This window comes from Poecilia mexicana, unplaced genomic scaffold (genome assembly GCF_051168715.1).
Source record: "Poecilia mexicana isolate PSO_F unplaced genomic scaffold, ASM5116871v1 scaffold_4, whole genome shotgun sequence".
In the NCBI taxonomy this organism is placed as follows: Eukaryota; Metazoa; Chordata; class Actinopteri; order Cyprinodontiformes; family Poeciliidae; genus Poecilia; species Poecilia mexicana.
Genome location: NW_028263373.1, coordinates 7208741 through 7224835, shown reverse-complemented (window position 1 = coordinate 7224835; position 16095 = coordinate 7208741). Strand labels below are relative to the sequence as shown.

General features: G+C 42.3%; 3 protein-coding genes across 6 annotated transcripts in view; 2 read left to right on the top strand and 1 right to left on the bottom strand.

Annotated features, from left to right (window-relative positions):
• Positions 1 to 92: 92 nt before the first annotated feature.
• On the bottom strand, positions 93 to 11449 carry zyg11 (zyg-11 family member, cell cycle regulator). 2 transcript variants are annotated; one of them, XM_014991975.2, is made up of 18 exons: positions 11282 to 11449; positions 10758 to 10923; positions 9671 to 9882; positions 9239 to 9556; positions 9043 to 9156; positions 8232 to 8348; positions 8009 to 8149; positions 7685 to 7861; positions 5560 to 5624; positions 5355 to 5454; positions 5232 to 5282; positions 4971 to 5132; positions 4775 to 4822; positions 4474 to 4671; positions 4337 to 4389; positions 3063 to 3160; positions 2281 to 2468; positions 93 to 2191 (listed from the first exon to the last, which is right to left on the bottom strand). In XM_014991975.2, the coding sequence occupies exons 1-17, from the start codon at positions 11354 to 11356 to the stop codon at positions 2284 to 2286; spliced, it is 2280 nt and encodes a 759-aa protein (XP_014847461.2). In that variant the 5' UTR covers positions 11357 to 11449; the 3' UTR covers positions 93 to 2191; positions 2281 to 2283. The 2 variants fall into 2 exon arrangements, with proteins under 2 accessions (XP_014847461.2, XP_014847469.2); XM_014991983.2 differs by having other exon boundaries at positions 11032 to 11408.
• Positions 11450 to 11452: 3 nt separating this feature from the next.
• coa7 (cytochrome c oxidase assembly factor 7) lies at positions 11453 to 14523 on the top strand. The gene is made up of 3 exons (XM_014992080.2): positions 11453 to 11853; positions 12551 to 12691; positions 13749 to 14523. The coding sequence occupies exons 1-3, from the start codon at positions 11748 to 11750 to the stop codon at positions 14192 to 14194; spliced, it is 693 nt and encodes a 230-aa protein (XP_014847566.2). The 5' UTR covers positions 11453 to 11747; the 3' UTR covers positions 14195 to 14523.
• Positions 14524 to 15105: 582 nt separating this feature from the next.
• ralgps2 (Ral GEF with PH domain and SH3 binding motif 2) overlaps positions 15106 to 16095 on the top strand; it is an 85788-nt gene continuing 84798 nt past the window's right edge. For 2 of the 3 annotated variants that reach the window (XM_014992002.2, XM_014992011.2), the window contains exon 1: positions 15106 to 15314. The gene's annotated coding sequence lies outside the window, so the exon portion shown is untranslated. The remainder of the gene's footprint in view (positions 15315 to 16095) is intronic. The other variant, XM_014991994.2, reaches the window with a different exon arrangement.

Sequence of the window (16095 nt, the reverse complement as noted above, 5' to 3'; positions counted from 1 at the left end):
AAGTTTTATGAAAACTGATGTTACAGGCCATGTTTTTATTGTGTTGTATCTTATAGCTCATGATCTTTTGAGTGGACTAAAAGAAAAAACAGTTTATATGGCAACATACATTCTTTATTTTCATACTTTAAAACATGACTGAGCAGCAGTATGGCACAGTCTCGGTTTCTTCATTTTTATTTATTTTTTTTTTACCCCTTTTCTAGTTGAAATAAATCGTAAGAAAACTAAAACTGGCTTTAAATCTGAGCAATGGACGAAACAGCCGGATTCAATTGAAGCAACAGAAATCCTTACTAAAAATCATAATCCAGTCCCAGTTGGATGGATAACAAACGGTACATGACAAATTTAACAAAACCATAAGGCCATAACTCACTGAACAGATGAGGCGGTGTACAGTAGGTAAGCTTCACTGACTGACATGTTATTTTTGGTTTCTGGACCTGTGATCATAGTTCACCTTGTTATGTATGCAAACTGACCCGTCCTTCGTGGCATCTCCGTTTTTAACCGCAGTTTGTAAAACGCAGGTTGATGCGACTTGCACAGAAAATGCCAGGTGAAAAACTAAGAAGTGAATAATTAAAGTGGCAGCGTCTGTCCTCTGGGTTCCTATGCAGTATGGACATGCAAGTAACTCGTATTATTCAAAGTCTGGATAAGCATTTAAAAAAAAATACATTGAGTATAGAAAATGTTTGTGCATCTAAAGCAGTGGTTCCTAAACGACTAATAAATTAAGTGAGAACAAAAACTTTAGCAGCAACTATTTTTCATTCATTTAGCCACAAACCTCAAATTATTTTATTTAAATTCTGTGTGACAAACACAAAGTAAAGTAGGACAAAAAAAAAAAATTAGAAGTGGTATGAAATCAGTCCGTCATTCTTCTACTCATTAAGTTGTAAAGGGAAAACATTTTTAAAAGTTCAAATACTTCTGCAAGGGATTTTGTTTGAGAGATTTTAAAATAAGCTGCTTCAAATGGCCACAATGCTGAACCTCAACTCTGTGTGGTCCTGTGATATGATTAAAAAATGTTTCAGATTTAAAGCTGCATGGACAAAACAAGCATCTGTATGGGAACCCTGAGGACAGCAGAGGCATCCAACATGGTGTGGCATCACAGTCAGCAGTTTTTCCTCTTTGACATGATTCCTATTTATGTTAGGGGTGAAAAAAAACAATATCTGAATAAAACTGCATGCAAAAACTGAAATCCTCCTTGGCAGAGAACCATTTTGGCCTCGTTATATATTACACCATATAGAAAAGGCAGCTCCTTCAGACCGTCAGGTTGGGAAGCAGTGCAGAACGTAAACGTATATACAGGCGTTTCCCAAGGAGAAAAACTGATGACGCCTACTCTGCCCAGGTCGTTATTAGCATTTGCGTCCAGAAGTATACACTTGCACAAAAAACAGACAGACATAATGTGCTAAATATTCCAATAAAATCTGCTTCTGAGTTTTGAAACTGATTTGTTACTCAAACGAGTTTAGGAAATATCAATTTACTAGAAATTCTCAGTCATCTTGTGGAACACTTAGACCCTCCGAGCGCATCCGTATCAAGTTCCCCTTTAGCAGGTAGATAAAGCGGGCGCTGCAGACGCAGAGGCATGATTTTAATGCTTGGAGCTCCGCTACAGTCAAACGTGCAGGCGTTTATTAAAACCAATAGTACGAGCATTCACACCAGCATGCTTGAGCTCTCAGCAGTGTCATGCATATATTTAAAGTTATACCCCCCATTTCAGACAATAAAGAAGTTGGCAACACACCTGGAGCCATTGAAAGCTCCACCCTATTGCTCAAGTCAGTCGGTTTGGGGTTTGAAGCACCTCAGCGTTTTCTGGTGCAAGAAACATCCATGTGCTCAGGCGAACGAGAGCGAGCACAAATACAAAACCCAGCTTATCAGGATTTCAATTCCCCCCCCCCCATCGCTGGGCTCAAAATATTTCTGTCTTGAAAAGAACACAAAGGAGATAAATAAGGTTTAGAGTGTGCAAACATTAGCTTTTTCTCTGTCTTTTGCTCCTGTTTTCTTCAGAAGCATCCGTGAGCGTTTGCGTTGCGCGACGGGCGTCGCAATCGCCCACGCATGCGCTCTGCTCTCACACGACTCCCTTTTCCGTGACGAGACCGCATTCCAGCTCCCCTTCTTCATCAGGGCTCACTGTTTTCTGAAAGGGGAGACGCCAGAAGATGAGACGTCTTTGAAGCTGTAAGCTTTTTATTTTATTTTATCTTATTTTTTTTAAGTTTTCTTCACCTGTTACTGTGTGGGCGGGCGTCGACTTGTGTGCGTGGGCTGGCCGGTGCGCGCTCTGTGTCGCTGTAGGTTCTCCAGGATGCTTTCAGCCAGCAGTTTCACATCTTTGTGGGTCTGCGGGTGCGTGTGGACGTGCTCCAGCTGGTCCAAGCCGCCTTCCTCCAAAAGCATGCTGCAGTAGCGAGATGCTGCAGCAAAGTGGCAACGGAACATCAGAGAGGTGAGCGAGGTGGTGGGAAGAATTGGATGCTAGGTTTTCAAAGTATTCACTGATAAAAATCTGAAAAGGGTGGCAGGTATTTGTTTCCAGCAGAGTTTGGGGTGTGCGTAAGCTAACTTTCAGCTAATCTATTTAGGCAGAACGCATAAAAAACATCATTAAACTTACAAATCTTGACAAAAACATATTTAAAAACTTCAAGGATTATCAATACCTTTATCAGTATCTGAATAGCACAATAACAGCCTTTATTGTCTTGCACAAGGGAAATTAAGGTGCAACAGCAACATGAAGTTTAAAAATTCTTAAAGTGTTAAAAATAATAATAATAATATACTGCACAAGACTATAGCAGAAAATACTATCCACTTATTAGAAATAAAAGTATTGGACTCGCGATCAAAGGACATGCAACTGAGTCTGACCACTTTTCTACAAATGTACATAATGTGCGCGTGTATTGAAGACCGAAAAAGACAGACCGCTTACAATACAGTAAATCACTGCAGATAAAAACAGATGTATGTATCAGAAACGTTATTTAAAAGTGTTCGTGTCTCACCATTTTTGCTGCATACATGTTGCATGGCCCAGGCTGCCCACAGCTGGACGCCAGGTGTGTGAAAACACTCCAGCAGGGGAAAGAATGGATTAAAAGACCTGAAGAACAAGAGAAGGATAAGTTCACTTTAAACTTTTCTAACAAGCTGTAAATATTTACTAAACAGCCACAGTAGGAATAATGTCTACTTTTTATCGTGACAGTTGGTGTAGGTTTCACCAAATCACATTTAAGACCTTTTTAAGACCATTATGAATGAAATTTAAGACCTGTTTCATGACAGAAATGTGTGAAAGAAAATGTCATATTTCATATATTAGTGCCAGGCTTTTTTTGCCCATCAAACAGGTTTGCAACATAAGTTGTCCAATGGCAAAGACGAAAGTCATTGGGTCAACTGGAGATAATTAATAATCAGCTAGCTAGAAAGGTTTTGTTAGCAGCTAGTTAGCGGTAGCCTCAACCACCTCAAATCACAAAATGTAATGAAGTTTCTGAGTGCGACTCAAATGTTTGCCTGACAGAAAAGTCTGAAAAGACAAATAAACTACATAGAATAGTTTCAACTCGATTGGATTACTGTAACGCACTTCATCTGGGAGTCAGTCAGTCGCTGCTCTCACTGTTGACAGGAACTCGAAAGAGGGGACACGTGACCCCTGTCCTGGCCTCACTTCACTGGCTGTCTGTATATTTTAGGATTAATTTTAAAATTCTTATGTTTGTTTTTAAATCACTACATAATCTTGCCCCGGCTTACCTCTCTGAGCTTCTTCACCCATACATACCTTATCGGTCTCTCAGGTCCGCAGATCAGCTGCTTTTGGAGGTACCGAGATCAAGAAGGAAGCTCAGAGGGGTCAGGGCTTTCTCTGTCATGGGCCCCAAATTATGGAACAACTTGCCTTTGCAGGTCAGAGAGGCCCCTTCACTGTCCACTTTTAAAGCTCGTCTTAAAACACATCTATTTTACTTGGCTTTCAACTCTAGCGGGATCTAGTTTTAAATTGTATGTTTTTGTTTTTAAACTGTAAGTTTTTATTTTATGTTTTTTTATTGTTATGTTGTGTTTTGATGTACAGCACTTTGTATCAGCTGTGGTTGTTTTAAAGTGCTTTATAAATAAAGTTGGTATGGTATGGTATATGAAAGTAAATAGCATGGCCTGTAATTAAGGCAAACTTAATTTTTTAAAAATGAATGTAAGATATTTTAAGGCCTTAATTAAAGTTTTCAAGGATGCGCTGTATAAAATCTCCACATCTGCAGCTCACCTGTAGGCCACCATTTCACACTCCGGAGGGGGCCACTTCATAATGACAGCGTGCTAGAAAAGGCGAACACGTAAATGACCACAGTGCTTCGCATGTTTTGCATCCACCACTTTGAAGAGGTTCTGCTGAACTCCTACCAGCTGCTCGAGAAGCGAGCCCCGCAGAGTCGGGCCGAGCGTCCAGGCCTCCTCGCCTCGTGACGTCAGGTGTGCGAGGATCCCGGCGGCGAAGTAGCTGACCTCCACCTCGGGGCTGTGCAGCAGAGCGCTGATGTGGTCCAGAAAGCTCTGCACCATCAGCTCGCAGTGCAGTTCCCTGACTTCTGCTATGTTGTTCTGCATGGCAGAGGGCGAAAAGGGAATGCCGAGGCCTTAATTTGGGCGGTCAAGCAAACTAGAGTATTTATTCGGAAGGGCAGGAAAAGGTCAGTAAACATACCAGAAGACCTAGCACCTTCTGCTGGATGGAAGATTCATTGGGGAAAGACTGCAGCGATGGCGGAGGGGAGGGATGGAAAATAAAAGTGAGTCACAATGCCCTACAGTGATATGCAAATGTACTATGTGCCGCTAATGATGATTAACTCCGGTTAGGAATCAGCATGCAGAGCCTTATTTGTAATTCTTTTGTGTACCTCCAGCACTTTAATGAACAGTTCCAAGCCTTGGTTCTCAATAAAATGGCGGCAGGTCGTCGGCGATTCATCTGTGAGGTTCCACAGAGCGCTCAGCGTAAACTTCAGCGTCGCGTCCACGACGTTCTGGTTTGCCTTCTGACGCACAATGTGCAGCAGTTGCTGCGAGCCAGGGAGAGAGAGCGTGTACATTTAGTCTAAAGCTGTCGACTTTTACGGTAAACCTGTTGACTATTTTTCCAGTCGTGAGAGGAGTCGTACCTTCACAATAAACAGCTCTGCTCCCAGCTGGGCGGTCTGTTCGGTGGACAGCTGCAAGGAGCAAAACACGACTGTGAAAAAGATCTGGAATGCAGAGGAGACTGTGAGCCAGACAACGTGTACCTTAGCAGCCAGGATGGAGATGATAGCCACAGCCATCCTCTGCATGTTCTGGTCTTCGTGGTTGCAGAGCCACTGCATCACCAGCTTGGCTGCTTCGAACCTTACGAACAGAAATGCACGACGACTCACAATCCAGACTTTGCCTGACGATGTTAAATAGTGGGATGTGAATCATTTGGAGACGGTACGAAGATCTGCTTCTCACCTGTTGAATGGAACCTCTTGTAAGATGCGATCGCTGCACAGAGACAGCAGGCAGTTTTTCTGCAGCTACAAAGAGAGAAAACAAAACAACAGACATTTCAGAACCCGTGTAAAAAAAAAAAAAAAAACATCTTCATGTTGTTGCCAAAAAAGTTCCACTTATTTCCATAAATTTGGTTGAAAAAGATTAAAACAGAACAAGAAAAGGGAAGCTAAAAACTCTGATTGTTGAAAGTTCCTCCATTCAAATTTCAAGATGTCACAACACGCGTTTACAGTCAGTTTCAGATTTATACCGTTAGTTTTTCGATGTTCTGGTGTTTTTTCTGGGACAGAACCACACAGGTGACAACTATTACGGTTACAAATTCAGACAAGTGATGTCTGATGTACATTACACAGCCGGAACTAGCGATTATTTTAGTGATCGACTAGTCAATTGATTATTCTGACAATTAATTGGGTAAAAAAAAGAAAATTTTAATCACTTAAGCCTTTAAAAGATGCAAATAAACAAATAATTCCTTTTATAAATAAGAAAGTAAAAGTACCAGAGGTTTGTACAACTGTCTGGAGCAGAGTATGGCATCGCTACCCCACCTGCACACTGCCACACAGCTGGCCTACAGAAAGCTGCTACATGTTTTCCCCACTTCCATAAAAATTCAAATTTGACACAGACGGTGGAAACTGAAGTCGTGACAATCAACGCTCTTGTTAAAGTTCAGATCAGCTAAAATCTGCGTGTTAGACCTGGTTCTGCATATTTGTTCATGTGAGAACAGATCACAAAGCCACTTCTTCCTGTCGCCAATTTATTCAGAACGACGGCGTTAGTCCCACGAGGTCTCGCTCTCTGTTCCACTCCCTGCACGTCGCTCAGGCGCGCACAGATTCCCAAGAACAGAGCTTTGATCGTTCAGTGCGTACATGTTTAAACACAATGACTGGTTGGACAAAATAAGCGATGATCTAACCTCTCTCTGTCTCCGCCTGCGGATCGTTTTCTTCTTATTCTTCGGGTACTTCTTGATGTATGAGGTATTGATATAATCATTTAAGATAGCTGCTGATAAATGAGGCTCTAATATAATCGTTTTCTGCTCAGGAAAGCGCAGTGGCAAAGAATCCCTCCGCTCTGTGAGTCCCAGACGGATCGCTTATGCTCCTGCTGAGTGTGTGATCAGAAAAGCCCACAGTGTTCAAACAAAGAGTTTTGCCGTGTCAAATTTTGTTTTAGAAAGACAGCAGCAAAAATGCTCCTTACGATCACGGCAAGTTGTTCTGAAACCAACAATATATCCCAAACCGGGAGAATAAAGACAATAAATCTGCAAAGTAAGTGTCTCAAATTGAATTGTTAAATTTCCACCTGTCACCTTCCAGAATCAGTTTAAGAAATGTATGAAAGTGAAGTTAAATGGACCCCGTCTTCTACTGTACTGAAAATCATTTTCTACGACCGGGACTAGATTTTAAAAACTGCTTACTCAAGTGTTTGGGGGACCCAAATATTTTTTTATTTTTATTTTTTACAGTTGCATATTTTTCAAGTAAGGTGTTTTGATATTGGTGGATTTTTAGAAACAACATAGGTCATTAAATCAACAGAATTTGAAGATAATGTAATTATAGAACATCCCTTAGCATGTAGCAGCCTACCAGACGTTTTAAACCAACAATTCATTGATTTGTACCCACCAATGTGTTGGTCTACCAACCAGTATGCTGTAATTTCCATGCGTAAAATACATTTTTAGTGGATAGGGAACCAAAACTGGCTCCAGATTCTTCTAAATGCGACCCTGCCCTGGACTTTCTCTGGACTTTTTGTTGACTTCTGCTGCGTTTTGTGTAAATTACATTTGGTGCTGAAAGGGAGGCAACTCCATGCTGATCCTTAGCAGGAGTGTTATTAAGAAAATGAAAGAGAAGTTATAAAAATCACCCCGAATTCAGTGAAAACATAAAATGTTCTGCCATCTGCCTGCACTGCTTTTGTTGCAGAAAAAGAGAAATGGGGTAAAGAATGATTGCAAACATCCACACAGACTCATGCAGAAGGTTCCTCAAACACACGTGCACTTTATGACGGAGCAACAACGAAGGACTCCTGACGTTTTTACCTGTTGGTGGTTGGGGAACGTCCTCATGGCCTCCAGGAGGAGCTGGGTGACGTTACTCAGCAGCCGGACCGGCATCCCTGCTGCCAGGTCCTGCTTTGTCAGGTTGAACACACACGCGCTGGCAGCCAGCTGGACGTTCAGAGTGGCCGGGTGATTCTTCATGCCCAGAACTACGAGCTGCACAGAAAGTCAAGAGAAACCGTCTGAAGGTTGCTTAGAAACAACAGATACCATGTTTTGTTGTTTGTCATCCATAGCAAAACCCAATTGTTTTGTGTGTGTGTTTTTTTTTTCCTTCCGCATTATTTTGAGCGAACTATTTACCTTTAGAATGTCAGGCCGTGGTTTCTCCATGACGTGAGTCAGGCTGAACAGATGAAACAGAGCTTCCCTGACGAATCCCTCCCTCTCGCTGTATCGCCTCAACGCCTCGCAGATCTGAGTCTCGTTGGCTTCTCCTGTAACCTGTTTCCATGCGGACAAAGCCTCAGCGGACCTAAACTCCTCTGCTTTGTTTCCACGTTAATCCTTGTGCGTCCGTTCCTACCTTAAGATTTCCTTCTCCGGAGAGGAAGTCGGAAAAGCCGGCATCTGTGGCCAAAAGGCCCACAAAGGTCATCCCAGGCCTCTCTTCGACAAACGCCCTGACGGCTTTATCAGACACCTGCAACAAAGGAAGACGGAGCACATACACTTTTACTAATCGATTATACTTTAGTAATACATTAATCTATCAAATATTATAAAGAATAATTTGGGGGGAAAAAATTGGCACATTCTGCAGATTTATCTGCTTAAATCTTTTTAATACATTAAAAGATGCTTTTAATAACAAAGCAAACTTTTTTTTTTGAGTCAAATACAATAACAGCATTCCCTTTGTGAACCATTGATCATTTGTAACAAAGGATGCACCTGCAGCTAAAAAACACTTCTGACATTAACATGTAAAAACTCAGGTTTTTCTGCTCAACTTATCAATACAGCGTAGGACTGATCTGTTGCATTATTGTATTGATTAACTAATTAATAATTGGATAGCAAAAGGCGCTTAATAGGAAATTATTTTGAAATTACTTTTCCAGAATTTGAACTGTGTGAAGCTGAAACTTTTCCATTTCAGGAGTTCTGGGTAAACATCTCTACAGACAAAGCTTATTTATTTTTATCTCAAATGCAAAATATATCCATTTTTGTCTTAATTACTGCGCTCACAATGTTCCTTTAACAAATTACCTTTTTTCTGTTTTTTTGGGGGGTCTGTGTTAATGATTAATCGATTACTAAATTAGTTGACGATCATTTCACTAAACAATTCATCGCGATTAATCGTCTCAGGCCTGACAAAGAAAATCCACCTGTTTCCTCCCCGAGACGTCCAGGGAAACGAGAGCAGGAAGGATCCCCCGCTGCGCCAGCAGCTGACAGGCCACGTCGGAGGTAAACTGCTTGTCGTCGCTGATGTCCAGGTGCTGCGTTGAGCACAAGCGTGAGTTCTGACTCTGCCGCCGCAAATGTGCATTTACCATCGACACCAGAATGACGGCTACCAACCTGCAGCACATTCAGCTGGCCTATGACTCCCAGCAGCTGAGCCGTGCTCATCTCCAGCCTCTTCAGCTGGTGCAACGTCAGCGAGCGCAGGCGCTCCTTCAGGCCCAGCAGCGGGCTCAGGTTGGTCACCGACGTGTTGGAGAGATCCAGGCTCTCCAGCCGAGGGAGCGAGCAGACGTCGACGAGGCCGGAGTCGTAGAACTCCACGTTAGCTAGGGACAGAGAGCGCAGGCCGCGCAGGGCGCTGAAGCGGTACCAGCTCGGTTCCTCCAGGGAGGCCATAGTGAGTCCGGTCAAGATTAACCGCTGGAGAGACTCCTGCAGGGAGAGAGATAAAACAAACAAACAAAAAAAACACAACATTTTCAGACTGACTTCAAGTTGTACGAAGAAAGGATTTCCTAGCAGGTGACACCTCCTGCTTTATTTTACCTGACAGTATTTGTTGGTAGCCAATCCCTGCAGGATGTCAGGAATGGTGAGGTCCGCGTTGACCCTTGCGGCGTCCAGCTCCAGCAGTCTGTGCGGGCAGAGCGCTTTCTGGAACGCCTCGGCAGAGATCCGGGCCGTGCGGATGCAGGCTCGTCTCAGCCGCAGGTACTGACAGTTCCTGAACACCCCCACGGTGCTGTCGTTCAGGAGGCCTGGAGGGGAATGAAGCACCATCAGTCGCAGTTTCTCAACATGTCAACATTTCATTGTTGTTTTTATTTGACGAACAGATACACTCGACATGAGGAGGTAACAGCGAAATGTCGGAGCCGATATTTAAACACGACAAAAACCTTGCGTTTCGATTCAGAAGGCTGTTAACATGACCAAAAGATTTAGTAAAATTCAATTATCTAAAGCAGTGAGTGTATTATATATTTTTTCAAATTAATTACATTTCAACTGACATAAAAGGTGTGTATTTTAGCTGAGGTCTCCCTGTGAAGTGGGTTTCTTATCTGATAGATTAACACAAAGTATCACACAAGTGTGAAATGGGAGTAAAAATCAACTTTCTAACTGACCCAGCCTGTATTTTTTTTTTAATCAGGCTGATTTAAAACATTTTAATTTAAATCAGCCTTTTTAGGTCCCTGGCTCTGATGCTGTTCTGAGATGATACTCTCAACAACAGACTTATAATTCTTCATCTTCACAATAGTGTGTTACCTTGACTCTGCACAAGTGTGTAGCTGTAACATGATTAAAATGTTGACGGAGAAGAGTGTTGACGACTGAGAAATTATTTAAAAGTTTACTTAATTAAACAAGAAAAGCCATACGGAAAGTAAAGGAATAATAATAATAATAAAAAACATAGATATCAGTAGATGCAAATAAAAAAAAGCATGTATAGGGGAACATTATTTCTTCACAGCAAAGAAACATTCCTACACTGAGATGGAAATTAGTGCCTTTAGGCTTTTTGCTTCCAGTCAGTTTATTAAGAATCATCAAATTCTCACTGACCTATTTTATCCCAGATTCCCAGGACATGCATCCCCTTATCCGTAGAGGTTAGGCTTACCTTCAGTGGCCATCTTGGCGAGAAGCTGGTCTGCCAGCTCCTGAGGGAAGAGCACAGCCTCCCTGAAGCACAAGGAGCCGTCAGGCAGCTTCACGCAGAAACACTCCAGGTTCTGGCTCACATAGGTGAGGCACAGGTCTGTCAGAGCCGCCGGGGAGGCGTCATCCTGGACACCAAAGCAGAGGTGTTTTTGTTTATTTGTTGTTTTTCCAAATGAAGGCGGAAAAAAAAACATACTGGCAAAAATAAATAAATAAATAAAATTACAACCTACCGTGTTTAAAAACAGAGAAGCCATAGCCATAGTGTAAAAGAGAAAATAAAGAGGATAGTTGTAGCTTAAAAGCAGCAGAGGGCTGGCGTCAGAAAGAGCCAGAAGAAATGCAGCTTCGCCTGTTTTCTGTCTGTATCAGAGCTTTTCAGTTTCTTTTTCACCTGCCTGCTCTGACACAGAGCTGAGCGAAGCGGAGGGACAGCAGTGAAGGTAGGACAAGCGATAAGCCTGAACCCAGCAGCTAGCTTACTTGTTGTTGCCACTGAGCTGAGAAACCTCCCCCGCTGCTAAAACACCCGAAACCGCCGGAGGTGGCGGAGTTCATGTCGACCAAGCACCGTAGCGACAGAAAACCTGCGAAATGAGGAACTAGACAGGAGCGACGTTTTCACTGCGAGCGACGTCTGTTTTTTTTTCCTCCCCCTCTGGCTGAAGCGAAGAGACTGACAGTAAACAAAGGTCACAACACAGGAAGTACATTAGGAGAGGAGGCGGCGCTACGGAAGCCCGCACAGGACGGTTACGAAAGAGCTAATGCTCCTCGGCTTTTAGAGGTTAAGCAGCACACGAGGGAAGGTAGCTGGCAGCTTTGGTGCTAACAGAACCAGACCGGGTCCACATGCAGGAGAAGCTTTGGAACCACTCAAACAGCTAATTTTGTTGCGCAGCTCCAGCTCATGTTTCCGCTGTGCTGCGGACTTGACAGAAGTTGAGTCATGGCTGGACTTATAAACTTCGAGGATGAGAAGGAGGTGAAACAGTTCTTGGACAACCTGGGAGTGGAGTACAGTTACCAATGTTACAAGGAGAAGGACCCTGAAGGTAACTACAACCCTGAGCTGTTCACAGACCAGCGGTGCTGAAACACGGACCCTCACGTTGCTATTTTATGTTGTGTCACGTTATTCTGAGATATAAAGCTACAGTATTTTATATGGCTGTGCTGTTATGTAATGCTGAAATAAGGCTATGTTTTTCATATATATTTTATGATATTTAAAGTTGTGCCTTTTATATTCTTATTTCGTTCTTTTCATGTTTTGCAATGTTATTTATTTTATTTAATTTACACAGTTTTAAGTTTATTTTAAGTTTTTCTTTTCTGTAATTCCAAGTTACTATATTTTGTTGTTACCTTATTTTACTGTAGGTATACTGTTGTTTTAAGTTATTGTATAACAAGTTATTTTATTTTAAGAGATATATCTATTGTATGCTTTTATGCTGTTTTTGTTGTTTTTAAGTTATGGCAATATATTATAATATAATATTTGCCCAAATACATTATTTTACATATTATAGCATTTAATACATGTATATCTCAATAACAGCAAAGTTTTTTTTTAAAAAAAAGTAGAGATGGAGAATAAATATAAGATAAAATGGACACATAAAGAACAAACACCATGCATTTAAATAATATATATAAAATCCTTGAGTCATAGAATCATAGTTTTAGTTTAATGCTACTTTGTGATGTTTGCCTCTGTGTCTCTAACTTTCTGATGCGTCTCCTTAGGGTGCCAGAGGCTAGCAGACTATTTGGATGGCGTGAAGAAAAACTACGATTCTGCAGCACAAGTCCTGAAACACAACTGTGACACATACGGACACTCGGAGAGCTGCTACAAACTCGGAGCTTACCATGTCACCGGCAAAGGTATGCGAACAGTCCGCTTTTTTTGGAAGGAAAGAAAGAGCGGACTCACTCTTATTACTGCCATCGTTCAATCACGTGGCCTTAATCAGGCTCTAAAGTTACTTAATTACTGCCTCAAACGTGTTAAAAACATCCTAGAGAGTCAACACTGTCATTAGCAAACATAGCGTCTAATCAAAGACAATCACTTGATTTCCAATCAATCACATTAAAAACTCTACTTAAGACTGTAGAAAAACGCTGGACAGCAACTGTGACCTATGGTGGTGGAGGTGTTATGATTTGGGCTCAGCTTGCAGCTACTGAGTTGACCTTGAACCACTCTGTGTGTCAGATATGAGGCCATCAGTCCAACAATTAAACTTAGTCAGAATTGCTTTCAAACTGTTTTTTTTTAGATAACATTTCTGCCCTGACATGTAAAAACCCTAGAACTGAGAGCGGCCATCCCTTCTCTCTCACCAGCAATGATTTTTCAGCTTTTATTTTTTTTATGTCAGTGTTTGAAATGGATTTATTTTTGCTTCAACATTTCAACGAAAACTTTTCTTTTGGTTCTGTTAGCTGCCCTTTTGTTGTTGTAAGCAACATTTCAAGTATTTTGTCTTCAATATGTTGTTTGTAAATTCTTGAAAAACAAAAGTGCAGTAACACCTTCCCAGCATGTCTTGCTCATACAGTAAACCAATAAGTAAGATGATGAGGAACAAGTAAGTTTGTCTGGATGTTTTTTTTGTTTTTTTTTTCCTTTTGGTACCCAAGTATGAATCAGACTTCTGGCTGTTGTACTTGTACATATATTCTTAAGTTAATAAATTCCTAATGTATCCCTGATCCTAATCCTATTAAAGATACAACGATTTAATGCATCTTTAACACATAAAAACTACAAAAATGAACCGTGGGATGTGTATGGACTGTTTTTATGTTCAAATATAGCTACATTTCCTGTTTTAAATTAATATGATTTCAAATTAAATTTTTAGACTTTAAATGTGTTTAGACTTACAGCAGATTTCTGTCGTCTTAGTGAGCCTCTGCTGAATCTGTGCACCAGGTGGAGTGACCGAGTGTCTGAAAACCGCCTATTCCTGCTTCGTGCGCTCCTGCAACGCTGGAGGAAAGAAGTCCATAGACGCCTGCCATAACGTCGGTCTGCTAGCCCACGACGGACGAGCTCTGGACGGCGGCCCCGACGCCACTTTGGCCCGGGAGTACTACGAGAAGGCCTGCGCTGGCGGCTTCGCCCCTTCCTGCTTCAACCTCAGCGCCATGTTCATCGAGGGCAACGCCAAAGGGCTGCCGCCGAACATGAGTCAAGCCTTCAAGTACGCCAGCAGGGCTTGCGAACTCGGACACGTGTGGGGGTGCGCCAACGCCAGTCGGATGTGCAAACTCGGGGACGGCACGGAAAAGGACGAGAAGAAAGCCGAGGATCTGAAGAACCGAGCGAGGGAGCTGCACGGGGCAGAAAAGGAAAGGCAGCTGAAATTTGGGGAGTGATTTTAGACACGTTGCTGTCAAGTGAAGGCTTGATTGATTTTTTTTTTTTACGCTGCCATGCGTTGTTTCGCCTCAGGCAGTTTTGTTGGAGTAAAACGGGATAATTGCAGTTAAGGGATACCAATACGGTGTTTTTTCCAATGTATCTGTTGAAGATTGTCACAACTGTGTACATTTGTGTGATATAGAAAAATGTTGACGTCCAAACAATAAATTAATGAAATTCTAATATTTTTTTTCTGTGCTTCTGCAATTTGTAACCTGCAGTTGTTCAAAGAAGTACGGATAAGGATACAGTAGTAAAAATGTTAAGAAACAAAGCACAAGAATGTGTTTGTGGTGTTGTTATTATAACATTTTTAACTGTTCTTTTTCCAGAGTGAAATGACCTTATTCTGGGTACACATGTTTGAGTTTATTGTGGATTTTCTGTAGCGTGAAAAATGATTAACTGATTAACACCTGATGCACAGCTGATGATATTTGTTTAAATGTCAAAAACTGCTTAAAGATAACATCCAGTGACAGGAAACATTTGAAAATTAAAATAACAGATAAAAATAAAACTTTTGGAAAATTCTGCTTAAAATTTGAGAACAATTGTTGAGTACTCGACTCTACCAACCTCTGCCGAGATGCACCTGCAGTAGTTTTGCTTCTACCAAACTAAAAATAAAAAAGGAGTTTTACCGCAAGTGACCACTAGAGGGAAGCAGAAGCAAACACTTGAACTTTACTCTTATTTCAAAGCCCCATGGAAGCGTTCTACTGCACCCTGCCTGCAACAATAAACAAAGAGAAACGCGGTCCCCATCTGTCAAACTGACACTGTACTAGTCAACAATAATGCCGAGACGGACAAAAGATCTCTGTACTTGAGGGTACTAAAGGCAGGTCTGCTGAGGATGATGAGCAGCCTGCCCCAGTTAGCACCCTGGAAGCTCCGCCCGTCCGTCCGCTGTGCGCCTCCTCAGCTCTCATTCAAAACACAACACAGCTGTTGCAAGACGCACTGTTGTGCTGCGGAGCGTTGTGGTTTATAGAAAACTGCGAAGCGCCGTCCTCTGATGTGCCCGCTGGAATACCATCAGACGGAGACAGAGGAAAACGGGGCATTTCGGTGAGTTACCGCACATAATGGCCCGGGGGGGCAACTTGGATATCGTGAGCCGCATCATTCGGTAATCCCCCGCGCATCAGACGTCGAGCTAGCTAGCTAAGGCAACGTTAAATCCCCATGGACGGATTTGGGTGTGTTTGTTTTTATTCACAGGATGCTCCTTTTTTATATATATATATAAGCAAAGCACCGTGAATCCATAATGAAAGCGTGATTAGAAACGACACGCTTAATGCAGGGATGATTGCCTTACGCAGACTGTTGGTATCTGTGGCTAGGTGCAGAGATGTATTAAAGCTTTTATTTTATTTTTCTTCACTCAGCCCAGGTGAGGTTAAAATAGCCCCTCCGCATACAGAGAGAGGGAGCGGAGAGGGGCTTGATCTGATGCCAGCAGTAAATCATGCGCCCCCTCCTTCTTTTACAAGCTAGTGAGTCAAGCTAGTTAGCAGTATTTGTGACTTGCTAATATGGAGGCGTAAAAATAGCAGCGAGGAGACTCGGAGAGTGAGCATTGCTGATTTTTTTTCTCTCTCTTTCTCTTTGTTCGTTCATATTCAGCGTGTGATTCAAAGGCCGCTGAGTTTACGTGTGGCAGCCAGTGTAGTTAGCTCGCTGTTAGCCACTGCAGGCGCAGTACCTGCTGCCTCTTCCGAGAGCTCATAGGCGATGAACCCCCCGCACAGCTCCCCTCCGGGGGGGAACGCTATGGGTGTGGCGGGGGGTTCACCCGCAAACAATACCGAGGGGGCAGCCTTGGCTTACCCCAAACTTAGCCTTA